Here is a 23,798-nt window from a genome sequence, read left to right as displayed (position 1 = left end):
AACAAATTGAAAAATAAAAGCCATATGATTATCTCAGTAGACACAGAGAAAGACTTTGATAAAATTAAACATCCATTTATGATAAAAACTCTCCAGAAATCAGGAATAGAAGGAACATACCTCAACATAATAAAAGCTATATATGACAAACCCACAGCAAATATTATCCTCAATGGTGAAAAATTGAAAGCATTTCCCCTAAAGTCAGGAATAAGACAAGGGTGCCCACTCTCACCACTACTATTCAACATAGTTTTGGAAGTTTTGGCCACAGCAATCAGAGAAGAAAAAGAAATAAAAGGAATCCAGATTGGAAAAGAAGTAAAACTCTCACTGTTTGCAGATGACATGATCCTCTACATGGAAAACCCTAAAGACTCCACCAGAAAATTACTAGAGCTAATCAATGAATATAGTAAAGTTGCAGGATACAAAATCAACACACAGAAATCCCTTGCATTCCTATACACTAATAATGAGAAAATAGAAAGAGAAATTAAGGAAATAATTCCATTCACCATTGCAACAAAAAGAATAAAATACTTAGGAATATACCTACCTAAAGAAACTAAAGACCTATATATAGAAAACTATAAAACATTGGTGAAAGAAATCAAGGAGGACACTAATAGATGGAGAAATATACCATGTTCATGGATTGGAAGAATCAATATAGTGAAAATGAGTGTACTACGCAAAGCAATTTATAGATTCAACGCAATCCCTATCAAACTACCAACAGTATTTTTCACAGAGCTAGAACAAATAATTTCATAATTTGTATGGAAAGACAAAAAACCTCGAATAGCCAAAGCAATCTTGAGAAAGAAAAAAGGAACTGGAGGAATCAACCTGCCTGACTTCAGGCTCTACTACAAAGCCACAGTCATCAAGACAGTATGGTACTGGCAAAAAGACAGAAATATACATCAATGGTACAAAATAAAAGCCCAGAGATAAATCCATGCACCTGAGAGTTGGACTGTGAAGAAGGCTGAGCACCGAAGAATTGATGCTTTTGAACTGTGGTATTGGAGAAGACTCTTGAGAGTCTCTTGGACTGCAAGGAGATCCAACCAGTCCATTCTGAAGATCAACCCTGGGATTTCTTTGGAAGGAATGATGCTGAAGCTGAAACTCCAGTACTTTGGCCACCTCTTGTGAAGAGTTGACTCATTGGAAAACACTCTGATGCTGGGAGGGATTGGGGGCAGGAGGAGAAGGGGACGACCCAGGATGAGATGGCTGGATGGCATCACTGACTCGATGGACATGAGTCTGAGTGAACTCCAGGAGTTGGTGATGGACAGGGAGGCCTGGCATACTGCGACTCATGGGGTCGCAAAGAGTCAGACACGACTGAGCAACTGAACTGAACTGAACTGAAGCACTAATTACCAAAAAAGAAAATGTGTTCAAGGTTAGGACAGCAGAGATTTAGGGTGCTCTCGAATCACGCAAGGAATCCCCAACCCAATTTGGTATGGGGAGGGAGGTGGAGGGGGTTCAGTATGGGGAATACGTGTATAACCATGGCAGATTCATGTTGATGTATGACAAAACCAATAGAATATTGTAATTAGCCTCCAATTTAAATAAATTTATATTAAAAAAAAAACTATAAAAGGGCTCCCTGGGTAGCTCAAATGGTAAAGAATCTGCCAGCAATGTGGGAGGCCTGGGTTTGACCTCTAGGTTGGGAAGATCCCCTGGAGAAGGGCATGGTAACCAACTCGAGTATTCTTGCCTGGAGAATTCCATGGACAGAACAGCTTGGTGGGCTACAGTCCATGGGGTCTCAAAGAGGTGGACATAACTGTGTGATTCACTCACTTTCACTCATAAAAGTAATTACATTAAGTGTAAATGACCTAAATGCATAGCTCTAAAACTGTGGTCTACTGGTCCCTTAACAGAAATCAACATAGAACATCAAACTGTACTGGCAATCACTGTACTGTTCATTATCATTAATTGCACAGAGAAAAGAGTCAGTCTCACTTAAGAAAATGCTTCATGTAACAGTACAAATTATTGACATTATTAAATCATGACCATTAAGTACCTCTTTTATAAAATATTCCCTACTCTTTGTCTTTTGTAATATTTCATGGCATAAAATCCATTTTGTCTGATATCATTATAGCTATTTTATCTTTCTTATGATTACTGCCTGCATGGTATATCTTGTGTAATCCTTTTATTTTTAATCTATTTATGTTTTTGGACATAAATTTTGTCTCTTGTAGACAGCAAATGGTTGGATCTTGCTTTTTTTAATCCAGTCTGACCATCTGTGCCTTTTGATAGTTGTTATCCAATTTATAATAAAATAGTAATTGATATGGTTATATTTACAGTTAGGAAGATATAGCAATTACAAGTCCATTCTCATCTAACAACAAAACCTTAAAATAAAATGGTGCAAAAGCTAAAAGAATTGAAAGGAGAACACACAGTTCAACAATATATTTGATCATTTCAATAGTCTACTCTCAATAACTGGCAAACTAACTAAACAAAAAGTCATCAGGGATAGAGACTTGAACAAACATATTAATCAACATTCCATAACTGACACTTGTAGACCACTGCATCCAAAACCAGCAGAATATACATGCTTTTCAAACATACTTGGAACATTTTTCAAGAGGTACAATATGCTAGACCATAAAATAAATCTCAAAAATTTTTATAAAAGTTGAAAAAGTGTACTTTTCAACCATAATGAAATTAAATTAGAAATCAATAGTTGAAATAAATTTGAGAAATTCCTAAATTCTTCAAATTAAACAATACACTTCTCAATAATCTTTGCTCAAAAAATATGTCATGAGGGAAATTAAAGTATTTAAAATTGAATGAAAAACTACAGCATATCAAAATTATGGGATATAGCTAAACAATTCTAAGAAGGCAATTCATAGCTTTGAAAAATCCATGTTAAAAAAGAATAATAATTTCAAATTAGCAATTTAAGCTTTCACCTTAAGAAACTAGAAAAAGAAAAGCAAGCTAAACTCAAGGTAAGCAGAAGAAAAGAAACAGAGTTGAAATAAGAAATTATAGTACAAATCAATGAAATAGAAAAAAGAAAATTCTGAAAAAATGTCTTTTACAAAAAATGACAAAATTGACAAAAAAGAAAAATAGGTTTTCAAAATTAAGAATAAAAGAGGGGCATTACTACTTAAACTACTGAAATGAAAAGACATCTAAAGGAATACTATGAACAACTTTGTGTCACAAATTAGACAAGTTGGATGAAAAAGACAAATTTCTAGAAAGGTAGAAATTCCCAAAACAGACGTAAGAAGAAATAGATTCCATTTGTGTTTTTTGTTTTTTGTTTTTTTGTTTTTTTGTTTTCATTACTCTAGATTAAAAAAAAATACTTCTGCAATTCATGTCTAAAGTGTTCTGCCTGTTTCCCTTCAGGAGTTTTACAGTATTGGGTATTACATTTAGGTCTTTAATCCATTTTGAGCTTATTTTTATATACGGTATTAGAGAATGTTCTAATTTGATTCTTTTACACACATCTGTCCAGTTTTCCCAGCACCACTAATTCAAGAGACTTATCTTTTCTCCATTATATATTCTTGCCTCCTTTGTTGTAGACTGACTGACCATAATTGTGTGGGTTTATTTCTGGGCTTTCTATTCTGTTCCATTGATCTAGAGGTCTGCATTTTGTTTGTTTGTTGTTTTAACTTTTAATTTTATATTGGAGTATGCTTGTTGACAACGTGTTAGTTTTGGATGTACAGCAAAAGGATTCAATTATACATATAATGGATCTATTCTTGTTCAAATTATTTTCCCATTTACGTTGTTACATAATAATGAGCAGACTTGCTTGTACTATACAGTAAACATCTGTTTTTTGCCAATTCCACACTATTTTGACTACTGTAGCTTTGTTGTATAGTTAGAAGTCACGAAGTGTAATTCCTCCAGCTCTGTTCTTCTTTCTTAAGATTGTTTTGGCTATTTGAGGTCTTTTGTTTTTCCATATAAATTTAAAATTTTTGTTTTAGTTCATGAAAAATGCCATTGCTAATTTGATAGGAATTGCGTTGAATCTGTAGATTGTCTTGAATAGTATGGTCATTTTAACAATATTGATTCTTCCAATCCAAGAACACATATATCTTTCCATCTGTTTGTGTCACCTTCAATTTTGTTTTTCAGTGTCTTATTTTTGAGTACAGCTTAGTTTTTTGAGTACAGCTCTTTTTCCCCTTAGGTAGATTTATTCCTAGATACTTTATTCTTTCTGATGCAATGGTATGTGAAATTGTTTCCTTAATTTCTCTTTAAGATAGTCATTGTTAGTATATAGAAATACAACAGATTTCTGTATATTAATTCCAGCAATCTTATGAAATTCACTAGTGGACTCTAATTTGGAAGCATATTTAAGATTTTCTATGTATATTATCCCCTGGAGAAGGAAATGGCAAACCACTCCACTATTCTTGCCTGGAGAATTCCATGGACAGAGAAATCTGATGGGCTATAGTCCAGAGTCACAAAGAGTCAGACACGACTAAGGGACTAACACACACATGTATATTATGATCTCATATGTGAACAGTGACAATTTTACCTCTTCTTCTCCAATTTAGATCCCCTTTCTTTTTCTTCTCCAATTGCTGGGGCTAGGACTTCCAAAACTATGTTGAATAAAAGTAGTAAGAGTGAGCATCCTTGTCTTATTCCTGACCTTAGAGGAAATGCTTTCAGCTTTTCACCATTGAGTATGATGTTAGCTGTGGGTTTGTCATATATGGCCATTATTATGTTGAGATATTTTCCCTCTATGCACACTTTCTTAAGAGCTTTTATCATAAATGGATATTGAATTTTATCAAAAGCTTTTTCTGCATCTTTTGAGATGATCATATGATTTCTATTCTTCAGTTATGTAAGGTGATATATCACACTCATTTGCAAGATTTTGAAAATTCCCTGCTTCACAGAAATAAATCTCATACTACTCAAGGCAATCTGCAGATTCAATGCAATCCCTATCAAATTGCCAATGGCATTTTTATGAACTAAGACAAAAGTTTTAAACTTATATGGAAACACAAAAGACCCCAAAGAGCCAAAACAAATGTATTGTTGAAGTTGGTTTGCTAGTATTTTGAGGAATTTTGCATCTCATCAAAATATCACTATGTTCATCAGTGATATTGCCCTTATAATTTTCTTTTCTTGTGATATCTTTGGTTTTGGTGTCAGAATGATGCTGGCCTCATAGAATAAGTTCAGAAATGTTTCTTCCTCTGCAGATTTTTGGAATAGTTTCAGAATGACAGGTGTTAACTCCTCTCTAACTGTTTGGTAGAGTTCACCTATGAAGCTATCTGGTCTTGGGCTTTTGTTTGTTGGCAGTTTTTAAATTAATGATTTCATTTTAGTACTGGTAACTGGTCTGTTCGGAAAAGGCAATGACACCCTACTCCAGTACTCTTGCCTTGAAAATCCCATGGATGGAGGAGCCTGGAAGGCTGCGGTCCATGGGGTTGCTAAGAGTTAGATACGACTGAGTGACTTCACTTTCACTTTTCACTTTCATGCATTGGGGAAGGAAATGGCAACCCACTCCAGTGTTCTTGCCTGGAGAATCCCAGGGACAGGGGAGCCTGGTGGGCTGCCATCTATGGGGTCGCACAGAGTTGGACACGACTGAAATGACTTAGCAGCAGCAGCAGCAACTGGTCTGTTTATATTTTCTATTTCTTCCTGCTTTTGCACAGCAAAAGAAGCCATAAACAAATTGAAAAGATAACCTATGGACTGGGAAAACATATTTGTAAATGATGCTATTGACAAGGGATTTATTTTCAAAATATATAAACAGCTCATATAGTTTAATATAAAAAACACAGACAACCCAATCAAAAATGAGCAGAAGACTTAACCAGACATCTCTCCAAAGAAGACAAATAGATGGCCAACAGTCACATGAAAAGATGCCTGCTATCATTAATCATTGTTGTTTAGTCACTAAGCTGTGTCCGACTCTTTTGCAACCCCATGGACTGTAGCCTGCCAGGCTGCTCTGTCCATGGGATTTCCCAGGCAAGATTACTGGAGTAGGTTGCCATTTCCTTCTCCAGGGCATCTCCCCAACCCAGGGACTGAACCAACATCTCCTGCATTGCAGGTGGATTCTTTACCATTGAGCCATGAAGGAAGCCTTATCACTAATTATTAGAGAAAGGCAAATCAAAACTACAATGAGGTGTCACGTCACACCAGTCAGAATAGCCATCATTAAAATGTCTCCAAATAATAAATGCTGGAGAGAGTGTGGAGAAAAAGGAACCCTCCCATGCTGTTGGTGGCAATCTGAATTGGCATAGCCACTATGGAGAACAGTTCCTTAAAAATCTAAAAACAGAGTTATCATATGATCCTGCAATTCCACTCTTGGGCATACATCTGGAGAAAACCATAATTTGAAAAGATATATGCACCCCAATGTTCACTGCAGTAGTGTTTACAATAGTCAAGACATGGAAGCAGTCTCAATGTCCATCAACAGAAGAATGGATAAAGAAGTTGTGGTACAAATATACAACTGGATATTACTCAGCCATAAAAAATAATGGGATAGTGCCACTTGTAGCAACAAGGGTAGACCTAGAGATTATCATACAAGTGAAATGAATCAGAAAGAAAAAGGCAAATATCATGTGATATAACTTATATGTGGAATCTGAAAAAAATGATACAAGTGAACTTATTTACAAAACAGAAATATACTCACAAATATAGAAAACAAACATATTTACCAAAGAAGAGGAGGGGAGCACAGGAAGAAGTAAATTAGGAATTTGGGATTAACATAAACACACTACTATACATAAAATATATAAACAGCAAGGATGTACTGTATAGCACAGGGAACTATATTCAATAGCTTATAATAATATATATAATGGAAAAGAATATGAATATATATAATTTATATACTATATAATATGTATATATATGTTACTGAATAATTTTGCTTTTGCTGTATAACTGAAACTAGCAACATTGTAAATTAACTGTTTCAATTAAAAAGTTAAAAATTCAAAAAAATAAAGAAGAAATAGAAAACCTGAGTCGATTTCTAACAAAGTAACAAATTGAATAAGTAACTAAAAATTTTCTAGCAGAGAAAAGCTTAGGTCCAGTTAGTTTCACTGGTGAAATCTATCAAACATTTGAATAAATAATACCAATCCTTCCTAACTATTTCAGCAAGTATATTATATTAAATTTTAGGATGATTTATAAAACGAAATACCACTGTAAGAAAAGGAAACAAATTGATACTCACAACATGAATGAATCTCAAAAATATAATGCTGACCAGAAACCTGTCCAAAAAAGGGACAGACTATATAATTCCATCTATATGAAGTTTTAGAAGAGGCAGAGCTAATCTATAGTGAGAGAAAGCTGACCAGTGTTTTCTGGAATTAGGAGTGAGCTTCCCCAAGGACCTTTCTGTGGTGACTGAATATTCTGTGTCTTGATTGTGCTGGTCGTCACAAGGTGTGACACTAACTGAAATGTGGGCTTCCCTGGGGGCTCAGACAATAAAGAATCCACCGGCAACGCAGGATGCCCAGATTTGATTCCCGGGTCAGGAAGATCCCCTGGAGAAGGGAAAGGCTGCCTACTTCAGTATTCTTGCCTGGAGAATTCCATGGACAGAGGAGCCTGCCAGGCTACAGTCCATAGGGCCATAAACAGCCGGACACAAACAAGTGACGAACACTTTCACACACACACACATACAACTAAAATGTACATGTAAGATGGTTACTTTATATTTCACACAACCTACCTCAGTAAAACTGATTTTAAAATGAAAGATATAAAATATTATCTGACTTTAAATTTTTTAATTATATTCATTTAAAAATAAGTGGAAATATGGAATGAAAAAATAAATTCCTTGCTTCAAATGGGCAGAGGTGTTAAAAATACAGTTTTTTAAATGAAGGTCACAGTGAGGAAAATACAGGTGAATTCTTCTGAAATTTTAATCAATAATTATTAGAAGTATTAAATGCACACTACATATCTTCAAGAATATAATTAACATTATATATCATATATGAAAAAGTGAACTGTGCAAAAAATTGTGTTGGTGATATTCTGTGTATGTAAACAAATTTGAAGTTAGTCTTCTGTGTGTGTATGTGTGCTCCAGCACTCAGTCATGTCTGACTTTCGGTGGCCCCATAAACTGTATCCCGCCAGGCTCCTCTGTCCATGGGATTTTCCAGGCAAGAATACCGGAGTGGGTAGCCATGCCCTCCTCCAAGGGATCTTCCTGACCCAGGAATCAAACCTGCATCTCCTGTATTGCAGGCAAACTCTTCACCACTAGCACCACCTTTCTAATATATACTTATTACAAAAATAAGGCTTATAGAAATATACAAAAACACTGAAGTTTTAAAAAATTAAAGTTACATTGGAGTTTGTAATAGTAAATAGATTCAGCAGCCTAATACAAATGAGTAACACTATCAAAGTTTTCTGAGAAATAAAGGAAAATACATAATGTTGATTAAGGAAGGGCTTTTTTTTTTAATAATATAAATCCCAGACATCTTACAATGCTTAAATTTCAAGATAATTTAATACTTCCATAAACCATAATGATTGTGGCAAATTTTATTATCCATATTTGTCCTCAACAATAGCTTCCTTTTAAAATGATTTTCCTGTTAAATGTGAGCTTGACACTCTTCCCAAGAAGAGTGTCAAATTCTCTTTCACTGAATCTGGGTAGGCTTCTGACTTCTGAAACTAGGTCACAAAAAGTGATATAGCTCTAACCTGGTTCTCTTGGGCCACTCTCTCTTCTGGAACTCAGCCATAATGAAGTGAGGATGCCCAAACAGATTTATGGAAAGAACCATGTGGATGTCCTCAATGACAGCCCAGCTGCAGTCCCAGCTGAGAGCCAGCATCAACCATCAGACATGTGAGCAAAGGAGGCTTTGGCTGACTGCAGTTTCCAGCAATACATTCCTTCACAGTCTTCAAAACTTTCTAGCTGAGGCCTGAGACACTATGGAACAGAGAAAAACTGCTGTGCCCTTTCTGAATTCCTGACCCACAGAATCTGTGACCATAAGGAAATGGTTGTTTGTTTTGTACCACTAAGCTTGGGGCTATTTGTTACACAGCAGTAAAGAAAAACCATAGAGAAAAAAAGAGGCTGGGCTAAAATATAGAAACATGTTGAGTAAGTTAACAAATAATATCCAGAAAATATGAAGAGTTACTAACACTCAATAAGGAAAAGCAAAGAGTCCAGTCAAATATTCAAATGCCATACACAAGGAACTTGGAGAAGGAAAAAATGAGCAGATGCTCACCTCTATTAGACTGACACAAATTTTAAAGATTAATAGTACCAAGTGAGGCTGTGTGTAAACTAAAGAAGTTTAGAAGGCAATTTGGTATTTCCTATCAAAATTTAAAATATGCACATCCTTTGACTTGTCAATTTCACTTCTAGAAATCTACTTACAGAAATACTAGTAAATGAATGTAAAGATTTTTGTACAAGTGTTTACTGTAACATTGCTTCTAATAGCAAAAAAAAAAAAAAAGTATATTTGATGTTCATTGTAGAGGCATAGTTAAATACAGGATACTGATATGATGAAATCTATAGAAAAGGTAGAAAGAATGGAGGAGACTATTATGCCTTGTTATGGATGATCACCAAAATACATTGTTAACAATGAAAACCACAGAAAAGTTAGTTTGGTCTTCCCTGAAAACCAAACAACTGTGCATGTGAAAACAGTTAGGTTGTTGGGTAGGTAGGTAGATATGAGATATGTGAAGATAAGGAAGAGAAATGATGGATACTAAGCTACTGTCTGTGTGGATCACAATAAACTGTGGAAAATTCTGAAAGAGATGGGAATACCAGACCACTTGACATGCCTCTTGAGAAACCTATATGCAGGTCAGGAAGCAACAGTTAGAACTGGACATGGAACAACAGACTAGTTCCAAATAGGAAAAGGAATACGTACGTCAAGGCTGTATATTGTCACCCTGCTTATTTAACTTATATGCAGAGTACATCATGAGAAACGCTGGGCTGGAGGAAGCACAAGCTGGAATCAAGATTGCCAGGAGAAATATCAATAACCTCAGATATGCAGAAAACACCACCCTTATGGCAGAAAGTGAAGAGGAACTCAAAAGCCTCTTGATGAAAGTGAAAGAGGAGAGTGAAAAAGTTGGCTTAAAGCTCAACATTCAGAAAACGAAGATCATGGCATCTGGTCCCATCACTTCATGGCAAATAGATGGGGAAAGAGTGGAAACAGTGTCAGACCTTATTTTGGGGGGCTCCAAAATCACTGCAGATGGTGACTGTAGCAATGAAATTAAAAGATGCTTACTCCTTGGAAGGAATGTTATGAACAACCTAGACAGCATATTAAAAGCTGAGACATTACTTTGCCAACAAAGGTCCATCTAGTCAAGGCTATGGTTTTTCCACTGGTCATGTATGGATGTGAGAGTTGGACTGTGAAGAAAGCTGAGCGCTGAAGAATTAATGCTTTTGAACTGTGGTGGTGGAGAAGACTCTTGAGAGTCCCTTGAACTGCAAGGAGATCCAACCAGTCCATTCTAAAGGAGACCAGTCCTGGGTGTCTTTGGAAGGACTGATGCTAAAGCTGAAACTCCCATACTTTGGCCACCTCATGCAAGGAGTTGACTCATTGGAAAAGACCCTGATGCTGGGAGGTGATTGGGGGCAGGAGAAGGGGACGACAGAGGATGAGATGGCTGGATGGCATCACCAACTCGATGGACATGAGTTTGAGTGAACTCCAGGAGTTGGTGATGGACAGGGAGGCCTGGCGTGCTGCGATTCATTCGCAAAGAGTGGTACCCAGCTGAGTGACTGAACTGAACTGAACTGAACCTACTGTCAGTAGCTGCCTCTGCTGAGCAGTAGAAATGGGGATTTTTCACATTTTGTTCTAAATGGTGATAAGTGCTACGGAGAAAAAAAAAAAAAAACAGCAGGAACAAAAGGTAAATGCTGGTACCAAAACTGAAAAAGACACATGTATCCCAATGTTCACTGCAGCACTATTTACAAAAGCTAGAACACGGAAGCAATCTAGAAGTCCATCAACAGATGAACAGATAAAGAAGCTGTGGTACATAAATATAAGGAACACATTTGAGTCAGTTCTAATGAAGTAGACAAACCTAGAGCCTATTACACAAAGTGAAGTAAGTCAGAAAGAGAAATATAAATATTGGATACTGATGCATATATATAGAGTCTAGAAAGATTGTACTGATGAATTTATTTTAAGGGCAGCAATGGAGAAACAGACATAGACAATAGACCTATGGACATGGTGGGAGGGGAGGAGGGAGAGAGTGAGATGTACTCAGAGAAGTCAAACAAGGGCTCTGTGACCATCTAGAAGGGTGGGGAGGGAGATGGAAGGAAGGTTCAGGAAGGAGGGTACATGGGTTCACGTATGGCTGATTGTTGTTGAGGTATGACAGAAAAACACAAAATTCTGCAAAGCAAATACCCTTCAATTACAAAAAAATGATAAAAAAAGAAATGTTAGTGAGGAGATTTATATAAATAATCAAATAAAATATATTTCTCATCTTTACATACATGAAATTACAAGAACATCTTTGGAAATAATACATGCCAAATTTAGAATAGTGTTTACTTCAGTGGAGGGAAAAGGGGAAAATCCTCTAAGAGTTTGAAAACCAGGAGATGTGGATACCTGAGGCCCTCTTAGAGATTATCTACCACAGAGATACCCGAATTACTGAAATTATTTTCAAATATCCAAAAATACATATGGAAAATGAATGGCAAAAATTATAGCACTTTGTATGGATTGGTATTTTCCATATTGTGGGTAGGTTTTCCATATTGAGAAGATTTGAAATGCTTTCAAACACTTAAGAACTCTCTAAATCAGACATCAAGTTATAGTGTAGATAGATCACTCCAAAATTTTGATATTTCTTATTTTTAGCTACCATTAAAATATGAACCTATTAAATGGAATGAGGGTTATTTGGCCCAACTGCTACACAGCTTACATAATTTACAGAATGAAACTTATTAACTTGATGGTCATTCCTTATTCATCAAGATTACTCACCCACAGTTTCAAGGTTGAACTATAAAAACCCCACATTGTATTAGATCCTCAATCATTCAATGTATGCCAAGAACCAGCACTAGCTAGAGGGGCCACTTGTAGTTATAAAAATAATACATTTCATTATTAAGAAGGATAAGTTTCATCTGAACCATTCCACAATTTACTACTAACAACATACGTAAGCACTTATGCACACTACCATCTGAATGTTTGGATTTGTATATTTCACATTTCTCTATTTCTTGAATTCTTGTGGCTTTTTTACATGCAAAACATATTACTATTTGGGTGTTTGATCTTTAAGCAGAGGCACATTTTTGTTTGGAGAAAAGGACTAATTTGAAAAATACTAGGCAACCAGTGGACATATAAAGAATGTGCTGTGACTGACACAAGTATTTTTTTAAGTAAGCTTAGATGTATTTTTTTTTTTTCAAAGCAACACACATCCTCTATCCTTTCTCAGTCCTGTTTGCTCAGCTGGATGTCCACAGGGTCCAATTTTCCCTCCAATTGCCCTTGCACGCTAATATAATTGCTGCTCATATGGGTAATTGGTCAGCCTAGAGCAGCATTTGTGTGCATTTGTTCACTTGCAGTATCTGGCAGCTTCTCAAATGATTTTGCAGTATTATAATACTGCCATGTGTTTTTAGTTTTTGTCTCTTTATAACTAGCTAAATAGAGGTGAATCCTTAAGAATGCTATATTTTAAGTGTTTCAAAAGCAGGCATATAAAAATACAAATTCTCTTTTTAAGCAGCTCATGTTCCTTTTCCCTTATCAAATGAAGAGTAAATGAACTAGAGTCTCAAATGGACAATGTTCTGTCCTACCTTCCCTCATTGCTTTCCTCCCTGTGTATGCGTGCTCAGTTGCTTCAGTCATGTCCGACTCTGCAACCCTATGTACAAAAGCCTGCCAGGCTCCTCTGTCCATGGGATTTTCCAGGCAAGAAAACTGGAGTGGATAGCCATGCCCTTCTCCAGGGGATCTTAAATTAAGTAGATTCAAACAAACTTCAGCTTAAAAAAGAAAATGACAAGCCAGTTTCACTTAATACGCCCTTGATGAATCAGTAAAAATAATAATTTGACTAAATCTCAGCCTTTGAGTACATTTTCAATATTTTCTTTGACAGAATAGGAAGTAAACATGAGGCACTCTTACCTGTATTCCAAAGTATGACTCTTCATTCTTGAAGGAAAAAAGCACTGGTGTAACTTTTGAGTTGCAAGCTGAACCAACCACATTTTTCATGGATAGCATTGTTTACTTGAAAGAATAACTGACAAACTTTCATTTTTCAGACAGGGATATATGGCAAGTATTTTCTCACGATGAAGTGAACCTGCCACAGTAAGGGAAATCACTGAATCTTTGGTTACCGATAATAAAACTCAAGTTTTCACATGAAAATTAGGATTTTGCAAAATGTAATGCATGAGCTGAACAGTGTTCTAATACTTACTTTTCCTGAACAAGATGAGTGGTGATATTAGTTTTAAATGTTAATCTAATTTTTATTTTTATAGAATGAACATGTCAACACTTGAAAGCTCTGTGTTACTCCAATAGTTTCCAAATGACAATGAACGATGTCACAGAATCATGTACGGGTTAAGAGAACTTTTCAAAATGAAAAAGAGACCAGTGGCTTTTAATGTAACAGGGTTGGAAAAGTCCTTGGTATTGTTTCTGGTTCTACAATGTAACTAAATTTTAAGGAACCATAACTTGTTAAGACTTTTATATTATCAAAGAAGAGTATCCAGAGACAATTGAAAAGACTATTTAAATATTCTTCCTTGTTCCAATTCCATTATTTGAATGAGATGAGATTTTTCCAGATACTTCAGACAAAATAACAATGTAATGGACTGAGTGTTCTATGAAGATCCAAATTTCTTTTTTAAAGCCAGATATTAGAGCTTTGAAAAAAAATTTAGAATCATGACTCTCTAAGTAAAAAACATTACTTATGTTAACAAGCAATAGGTTTATTATATGTTTAATGAATAAATAAACATTTAAAATACTTCTCAGTTTTAATTTTTAATATAGTCAATATTGATAAAGACATTCTATATAAGCAAAGACTCTTTGGGACATGTAATCATTTTTATGAAAATAAAGAAGTTCTGAGACCAAAAACTTGAGAATTACAATTTATCATCACTGAGAAAGCACAATTATCGTATATGCTGCTTAGAATTAGAGCAAAGGAAACTGAAGAAAGAACAAGAGTAAAGTTTTACAATCCTTTAAGACTTGTCAGCATGTAACAATTTGCTTTGAATTCACCAACGCAGCAAAGTTTATAGTTTCATCTGAAATCCTACCAACTTATTTATCTATTAATTCAGAGTATTTATCAAGTTATTTTTCTGGTAATAAAAATTTAAGAAGGGGGTTTTAAAAATAAGAGTTAAGCCCTATCTTTCAATCTCGGGGCAGTTTCTACTTCTTCATTCTTCCTAACACACACTGATTTGTCTTTTCAGATGATATTTTTGACCCATTTATACTCTCTAATATATATGTCTCTGTTCTGATTTCTTGCATACACATGTAAAGTAATTAGTCGAGACTTAGGAAGGTATTTTTAGAACATAACTCGATAAGAGCAAAAGCTCTAAGTAATACCCCTAGAAAATAAACAATGCCTAGACATGTACTCTTTGCATTTTACCTTGCATAGATTACTCCACAAAGAGAAACTATTTCCATAAAATAACGTCTGGCACAATAAATGCTAAAGGGGTGATTGAATATAGTCAATTGGGTCATCTCTACACAAATATGCCTAACTAGAAATACTCTGTCAATTTCAACTCTACTATGTATACTGAGTTTTTCTTGAATATGTAAACAATTCTGAGATTATGACAGAACAAAATTTAAGGGTACTAAGTACAAATAATTATCCAAATTATATAAAACGGCTGCAGTCTATGGGGTTGCTAGAGTCAGACACGACTGAGCGAATTCACTTTCACTTTTCACTTTCATGCCTTGGAGAAGGAAATGGCAGCCCACTCCAGTGTTCTTGCCTGGAGAATCCCAGGGACGAGAGACCCTGGTGGGCTGCCGTCTATGGCGCCACACAGAGCCAGACACGACTGAAGCGACTTAGCAGCAGCAGCAGCAAACAAAGTGGCCAGTCATACTGACAGTCCTAAATTCTAGAATTTGGGGTTTATTTTAAAAAATACAGAGGTGCGAAAGAAAAATAGTCCTATGTTTTTAAAAAATATTTATTTAAAAATAAGATATCTAAAAATACAGTACATAATACATTTTGAGAGAAGTAAAAACTTCACAATTTAAATTAAAAAACAATCTGCAAAGAAAATAGAAATATTACATGAATAAAACTAAGTAAAATAAATTAAAAACAAAACAAAACATCGTTCTTAAGGTAGATAGATACATGGTTTGTTTTTCATTCAAAAACCAGTGTAGACTTTTCATTTCAACAAGTGTATCTTGGATACATGGCTCCCACTTATCATTTTCCTCCCTCTTCTCAATCTAGTTTCATATCCCTCAACTACTATTTTCTTTATCACCTTTAGCACAAGAAACATCAGTGACAATTTTTCTTTAAATGCTGTTAGGGGAACTGACAAGGTAACACAGTAGACATGCAGCAAAATAACACTCAGATTTAAACAGATGCACTGAATGTAAAAATGCCCAACAAATTTAAGAACAGAATCTTCACACGGCACTTGGAACATACCACTATCAAAATAAAAGTCTTTTATTTTAGGGAGGATATAATATTAAACATCACTTGAGGTTGACACAAAATTTTAAGAGCCTCAAAATATCACAAATTTTGCCTATTCGTTAAACTTGCCAGTCACATTTTAAAAGACTAATTCTAGGGACACAAAGCCCATACAAGCAAGATCATCTACACTCAGTTCCTGCAAAAGTCTATTTTATTCCCTCAGGTTAAACTTGCAACTCACTTGCCTGAGTATCTCCAGTTGTAGAGAAAATTCTTCCTATGATATCATTTAGTCACTTTATTCTACCTATGCTAAAGCAGACATTTCTTTCTAATACTCTAGAGAACAACAGTTGTGAATCTTCTACTACCCAATAACTTAAATAAATGACTGCATTTAGCCACATTAAACGTGACTTCCCTGGTGGCTCAGACGGTAACGCGTCTGCCTACAATGTGGGAGACCCAGGTTCAATCCCTGGGTCGGGAAGATCCCCTGTTGAAGGAAATGGCAACCCACTCCAGTATTCTTGCCTGGGAAAATCCCATGGATGGAGGAGCCTGGTTGGCTACTGTCCATGGGGTCGCAAAGAGTCGGAGACGACTGAGCGACTTCACTATCTATCTATCTATCTATCTAGCCACGTTAAATTAAGTAACACATAAACAATCTGAGTAACTCAGAACTGATACTGCAGCAAAAAAATCTAGAAAATATATTTGGATAATTAGAGACAATGTTATTTCTTCCCAGTTTGCTTTTAAATTTTGTCTTTCCCCCTAATAATATATACATCTGTATTTCAATATATCATTCACGTGATCCTAAGTCACATTTCACATTAGTTTCAGGCATGATTTTTTTCCATTCAGAATTCACTGCAAAACCATATATTATATCTACATTCAAAGACAGAATGATTTTAGTTGATTGAAAACTATGCGGAACATTCTCAAATGTGATTGTCTACTTTCCCAATATGCACACTCAGTTATCTTCTTGCCAGAATTTTTAATCAATTCAGCTACATTTTTTAGGGGCATTAAATGAATGCTTTAAAGTTTTATGGGGGAAAAAAACAGGGAAACAGGATAGTAAACAAAACAGTATTACATTTGGACGATTACAACTACTTCTAAACGATGTTTTCTTTCATTTTTTACAAAATGAATCACTAAGCAGAATTAGTTTTTAAAATACTCAACTATAACTTACGTGAAGTGAGTAACAACATCTAGGTTTTTGGGGGGGATGTAAAGTTTAATTTCTTATTAGTTTTGTTTAAATCAAAGTTTGCATTTCCTCTTAGACAAGCATATGTGTGTGTGTGTGCATGTGGTATGTGTGTGTACACACATACATATGTGTATATTTTAACATTTCCTTTAAAATTATCTTTATTTGCAAAATAGAAAAATGGCAATATCATTCTTTAATACCACTAATACACACACACACATGCAGAAACCTTCATCTGTTATCAGAATGGGCCCTTAACTTTTCCTTTTAGCATTTTGCTTCAGAATTTATTAAAAGGGCCCAACAAGCCATACAGTTCATTTGTAGGAATAGTAGAGTTCTTATTATTTCTCATTTATTCCTGCAGATTAAGACAAAAAAAAAATCTTGTGAAAAGTGTTTCAATTAACTTTTGTAAGTTCAATCTACCATACTACATTTTAAAGTGGCCAATCTATAAGAAAATACAAAATTAAACATCATACTAATCTTCCTAACTAAAAAACATAAAGTCCAAATGAGAGACATTTAAAGCCAACTAAATTGAGGCAGCAGTGTGCAAAAACTAACATCTATTAATCAGAATTGTTCTTAGTAACATCAAATTCTCCTTTATAAACACAAGGACATGAGAAGAAAACCCTCAGGGAACTGAAAAGAAAATTAACTCTTTGGTACGGGAGTTAAAAATGTCACTCAAGGCTAAAGTGAGTAGCACCAGGATGTTTTAGTTATTGAGGTTGTAAAACACTAACTTCAGGCACCAGTAGTGCAAATATCACCCAACACACACTGGCAAGAATGAGCTTGCAATATGCAGGCAAGCTTTCCCTTTAGTTAACAGCCTACACAATTAAACCCTGTACTTAGTCAACAGACAAGCAAAGCCACAAAAAGAAACACACCTTTCGCTGCTGCTGTTTTGTCCACGTCTCTGTTTACACATAAAGCTATCAACACCAAAAAGGTCAGAGCGCTGCATGACTGTGGTAGGCACCATAGTACATGTTGCAAGAATTCACAATACCAATAGCTATGGAGACCCTCAAGATCTCAAAATATCTGAAATAGTCCAAAATTTAAAGTGAAAAATCACCCTTCATATACAAGCAGTTGATTTTCTCTCTGTTGACAAATTCTACTTTAATACACAGTATCCTTTCTCCATAATAGGAGACTTATAATAAGGTCCTAGTTTTTTCAGTCAAACTTTAGGCAACCTATTCACTTCTCCTTGGCATTAAATAGCTGTACTACCACATAATTCTTGAAACTTCCTGACGGCAGACACTATACAATTCTGATGTTTAAAATTAAAAAGAATTTCTCAAAGGCATCTGACTAGCTGACAAGAATCAGCAATATAAACTCCTTAGGTAAAATAACTCAAACTAAATGCTTACATGCATTAACAACTCTTACAGTAAAACGGTATCAACAAGAGATAAGGCTAAAGTGATTGTAGCAGGGAAATTCTGTGTCCAGTAAACCCTGCTGTTAAGATGCTGATTATACATAGTCTATCTAGCCTTCTCTCTGTCTCATTATGTTCCCCTACTCTCCTTATCCAGTTTTGGCTACTCACTCCTCATTTATACCTGTACTCTATGGTAGAAAAAGGAAAAAGGAAATAATATAGCGAAAAAAAAAAAATAATGGAAAATACTGAAAATACCAATAACATAAGAATAAAGATCACTATTATTTCTGTTTCAAATTAGCATAGCAAGTAGCATACTATAACATCTGAAGAACAGACAAAAATGCACTAAATTTAGTTGTTAAAAATTGCACAATGATAATGAAAGGAGACATAAGAGAAAACTTTCCTGAAGTTAAACCATCACCATTCCAAACACAGCAGAAATGTTAAATACTGACTGATATACAGAACAACAGCATTGGTTCACAATACTTCAAGCAAGTTGGTTATATTACTTTTTCATGTTCTACTGAAGAATATTCTAGGATTCAATTGAGAATGGCTAAATTCAGAGTTCAATGAAATTAGTGATTTACAGAGAAATTCAGAGGATTCTTAGGATCTAAAGTAATAAATGTGGACATTAAATACTATATTCATTCATTTACTAGTTATATGGCTACTAATACTAGCAAGTAGAACATACTAAATGTGTATGACTTACTAACTACATTTGCTAATGCTTATTTTTTTTAAAGCAACAGTAGGAGAATTGGGTAAAAAAATCCCATATCTAATAATAAATTATTTAATGTTTATAAGTATAAACTGTACCAAATAAATTCTAGATATATCTACATATATAGAGGTCATGTCAAAAACTTATTTAATAAAGCAGCAATAGTTTAGTAAACTTGAGCTAAGTAGTCTATTCATACAGGAAGCACTAAGGGAAGTAGACACTGGAGAAAAGTCCAGGGAAAGACTAGCAGCTCTGTTAATATTAATGCTTTTGTAAACTACAGCTGCATATATTGTGATTTTATACCAACATAAGTGAGAACATTCAAACCACTCCATTATCTAACACATAGAAAGCTACACGCTTAAAAATCAAAATTATTTCATACGTTTTGTGTGGAGGTGTTCTCCTAACTCAAGTCTTCACGATTAGCATCAAAACACCCTTTGGGGTGAAACATACCTTCAATTTATTATTTGTACAAAAGTGGCCTGAAAAAGCCTGATGAAGAATAGTTAAAATTAGCCACCAGCCTGGAGAAAAATACCCCTAAGCTTTAGCAAACAATCACTAATGCCCATTCTGACAGAAATTTTAACTTAGCTGTTATACTAAACTTTATCTATGCTTATGTTTTCTATTTCTATTATTTAAAACTCTGCTTTCTTCTGCTCAAAGAGATTAATATATTACTATTTTAAATATACCTATTTCTTAAGTTAACCACAAATATTTTTAATATAATTCTTAAGCAAAATAGTTATTTTTCTTACAGTGGAACATCAGCTGATTTAATATTTTTAAAATTTTTAACTCAGTCAATTTTTGCCCACAATCTTCAGCCTATAAAATATTTTTGTTTGCAGAAATAAATAGCAACAAACATAATTGTTCAAGAGGGGTAAATTTTAACAACCACTTAAAAATCTTTCATTTCCAGAAGCCCAATTAATGACCTTGCTGACATAAAACATCCTTTAACATACATTTCACTTAAAATGAAATGGAATGTTTATAAGGAAATACTTCATTCAATATATAGATTACATCAATAATCTCACTGCTCATAATTATTTTCTAATGTTCAACATCATTAGTTGTTTTCACGGTTATCCAGAATACATAATAAATCAGCTACTAAAGGTACAGTTCTAACTCACAGTAGGATAATTAAAAGGAATGAAGAAAATTATAGAAAGAATCTCATTATTTTAATGTAATTGAATCAGTTAAAAAAAAAAGTCATTCCAAAACTGGGATTAAAAACTAAATGTATTTTTTAATATATTCAGTAAAACACACTAGACACTTGCTTGCTATCGTAACTACAATAAATTTGTTTTGTAGTAAACTGGTAATTTTAAGGTAATGGTTTTTTCAATTCTGAGGCTTAATTTGCCAAAATAAGATTCATGAAATGGTTTCATATGTATTTATCATCATCTGATATAAATCTGACAGTAAAAAAAATACAATATGAATACACATAAATGAAGAAAAGAGGTCATACCTGTATGAACTAGACATCAAAATCATAAATAGGAACACATTCATTTTCATAAAACCTTACATTTTTTACATAGACTTCCCTTAAACTTGTACCTTTGAAATGTTCAGAATTTGACTATACAATTCACTTGTGGGGCAATAAATCTCTAAAGCCAGTATAATTACATCAATTAGCCAAAAGAGGGCGCAGAGAGAACACTAGAGTTTATGCACTCCCTAGGAAAGTGCCAGGTGGCTTCTCTCACGTGGTCTACCAAGAATCACAAAACCCAGTCATGTGTGCTAACTTGAAAACACTTAAAGTTACAGCATAAGTATGTACAGCTACACTTTATATAGATTCTTATATAAATATATTGATATGTAGCATTTCTGCCATTCAAAGAAAAATAAATATATGCCTTGCCAGTGCATTAGTTTGCATTTCAGTAACTTAGAAGAATCAGCTACAATGGGTTCAGGATCAGGGAAAGTAGAGAAAGAAGCGAAAAGAATGTGCCCTAAAATTGGGAAATCTAAGAAAGCCGGAAACAGATCCTTAGAGTAGGAAAGAGACCACCTCTGGTTCTCATCACTGAGGCAGAGGTTGGCACTGACCTCCCCAGTACCTTTCAAGGTAGCTACTGCTACTACATGAAGTATAAATACATCCATAAAGCTCTTTAGGAGTCCTCACTTGGCTACGCTGTGTTCTCAAGGTCCTCATTTGAAAGGAATGTATACAGCATAAGGTATTTGACTGATACCTATCTACATTATCTATACTCCTTATAACTTCTGTCACCAGGCCAAATTTGGTCAATATGTTAGCTTGCACAAAACCCTACTCATTTATTTGCCTGGCGTGAATATACTAATTTTGTGGTTCATTAAGCTCTATAAATATATTTCTTATATTAAATTTACTATGCAACTTACCAGCACCAATAAATATTTTTATCTGCCACGTCTAAGTTTTTAAATAATAAAGCATTGTAATCAGAGCAGGAGAGACATGGCACTTAAATCTCTGAGAAGACCTTATTCTATTACTTTAGAAGACTATTTACAGTTTCTAAAAACTAAACACAGTAGAGTTAACTAGCTGACAATGGTTAACCTTCTGTCCCATGATTTCTCAGGTATGACTCCTTACTATCAAAATTAACTAAAAAGAAAATATTGCTATGCTCTAAGAACACTAGACACCCCTTCAATCTTCTCGTCAAGAGAAAGACTGAGTACATAATTTCTTTAGAAAAGATATATGGATTTTGCAGTATTCTAATGGAAAAAAAATTTTTTAACTGAATTTTTTTCCAAAACATACTAAATATTTTTTTCACACAAATGTTCTGTACTTTCCAAGAGACCATCACTATCAACAATTCAAATTTTTATAAGGCTAATCATGAATACAGATCACTATATTTTCTTATTTTAAGGTCATTTCCTAACACTAGCTACAACGAAAGTTTTCTCCATCCAGATTACATGTGGGCAATTAAAATTTAATTTCAATTTGGGTGATTACAGGTACACAAAAGTTACTTACTTTTACTAGTAACTTTCTATAAATAAAATTTCAATATTAGTTGGCCAATATTTATTACATAAAAATCTTAATGTGTCATTTTAGATCTAATAGGTAAAAGTAAAAAGTATACATTTTTTCAAAAGCACAATACTCTTTATACTATACATTACATATTATCTAGTTCACTAGCATTTAAAAAACATAACACATTCTAATATAACTACACAAAAAAAGGTATCAGTGGAATTATTGCAAATTCTTTACCCTTTTGCTCATCAAAATCTTAGGGTAAAATAGGAACACGTCTGTTTAGTCAAAAATTCTTCCTTGGAGCAAATATCTCAACAAAAACCAATAATTACAACAGTAGAGGAAGAAGAAACAGGAAAGTTAATGTGGAAAAAATTAATTTTTCCTTTAAAATAAAGTAGGTAGTTGGTATTTTACTTTAGTGGTGTTTTTATTTAGTTTTTGGTGAAAAGAAAAAAAATCAGAAAGCTACTTCTAAGAAAACACAGTCCTTTTTTTGTGTTGCTGCTTTTGGTTTTTGTTGCTGTTCAATCTTATATGCTGCATTAAAAAAAAATCTTGCAGCACATATAAAAGGGAGTATATCATATTTTAAACTGTATTTGAAAAAGAAAATTTACATAAAAGGTATATCAACTTTTGTAAAATTTGAAGAATTAAATTCCGATTTGGTTAGTACTGCTTAAGAGTGAAAATTTTAAATAAACATCTGAAGTTTCCCATAAATTGAAATCTGTAACACTGTTAGTACTAAAAGAAATTATGTACAATTATTTCATCCCAATCAGTGCCTTTTGAGTTTAATAACAAAAGCATTTAAAGAAATCCCTGTGGAAAGCTAATTTGAAAGTAAACATGCTTTAAAACTTAAATATAGATCTTTTATTAGTCCCACAACAGGATCAAGATCACTATTAAAATAAAGCCTGGGGCACATTATGATGCTTAGGATTGGTGGGTGGATTTTAATTGACTTGAAGACTGTCATAGTTCTATTATCAGAAAACCTGTAACGCATTTCCAGCATGGAGGACCCATCTGTGCCCACCATCCATCTGTTTAGACGTGATTGGCAAAGTGGTAGGGAACTCGCAGTGGTTGCCTCCGCCTGAAAGGAATAAACCACAGGATCTTCCAACGAGTGCCAAAAACTTCTGAGAAGGTCTGCTGCCATGGCTTTCGGGGCCTCGATCTACAGAAGACAGCATTATTAGTGAAAGACAGCACTCCCAGGGTGCACTTCAGTCAGCTAAAACAATGCAGGTTGGCTGGGGATCCATTACTGGACTCTGATGAATTGTGTCCCAGCATCACAAATACAGCTTTTCTTTCATTATGGCATACAGCTGAGTTTTAACTCTGGATAGCAGATATTGTATCTGTGTCG

General features: G+C 34.4%; 1 protein-coding gene across 5 annotated transcripts in view; it reads right to left on the bottom strand.

The window, feature by feature from the left end:
* Positions 1-15,451: 15,451 nt before the first annotated feature.
* LOC120860240 (palmitoyltransferase ZDHHC21) overlaps positions 15,452-23,798 on the bottom strand; it is a 71,167-nt gene continuing 62,820 nt past the window's right edge. For all 5 annotated transcript variants that reach the window (XM_040236030.1, XM_040236032.1, XM_040236031.1 and 2 more), the window contains one exon: positions 15,452-23,603. In XM_040236030.1, the coding sequence (XP_040091964.1) occupies positions 23,471-23,603 (133 nt within the window). In that variant the 3' untranslated portion in view covers positions 15,452-23,470. The remainder of the gene's footprint in view (positions 23,604-23,798) is intronic.

The sequence above is a fragment of the Oryx dammah genome, unplaced genomic scaffold, assembly GCF_014754425.2.
Source record: "Oryx dammah isolate SB20612 unplaced genomic scaffold, SCBI_Odam_1.1 HiC_scaffold_11050, whole genome shotgun sequence".
Taxonomy (NCBI): Eukaryota; Metazoa; Chordata; class Mammalia; order Artiodactyla; family Bovidae; genus Oryx; species Oryx dammah.
Note: the sequence above shows the minus strand (reverse complement) of the source record. Positions and strands in the feature narration are given on the sequence as shown.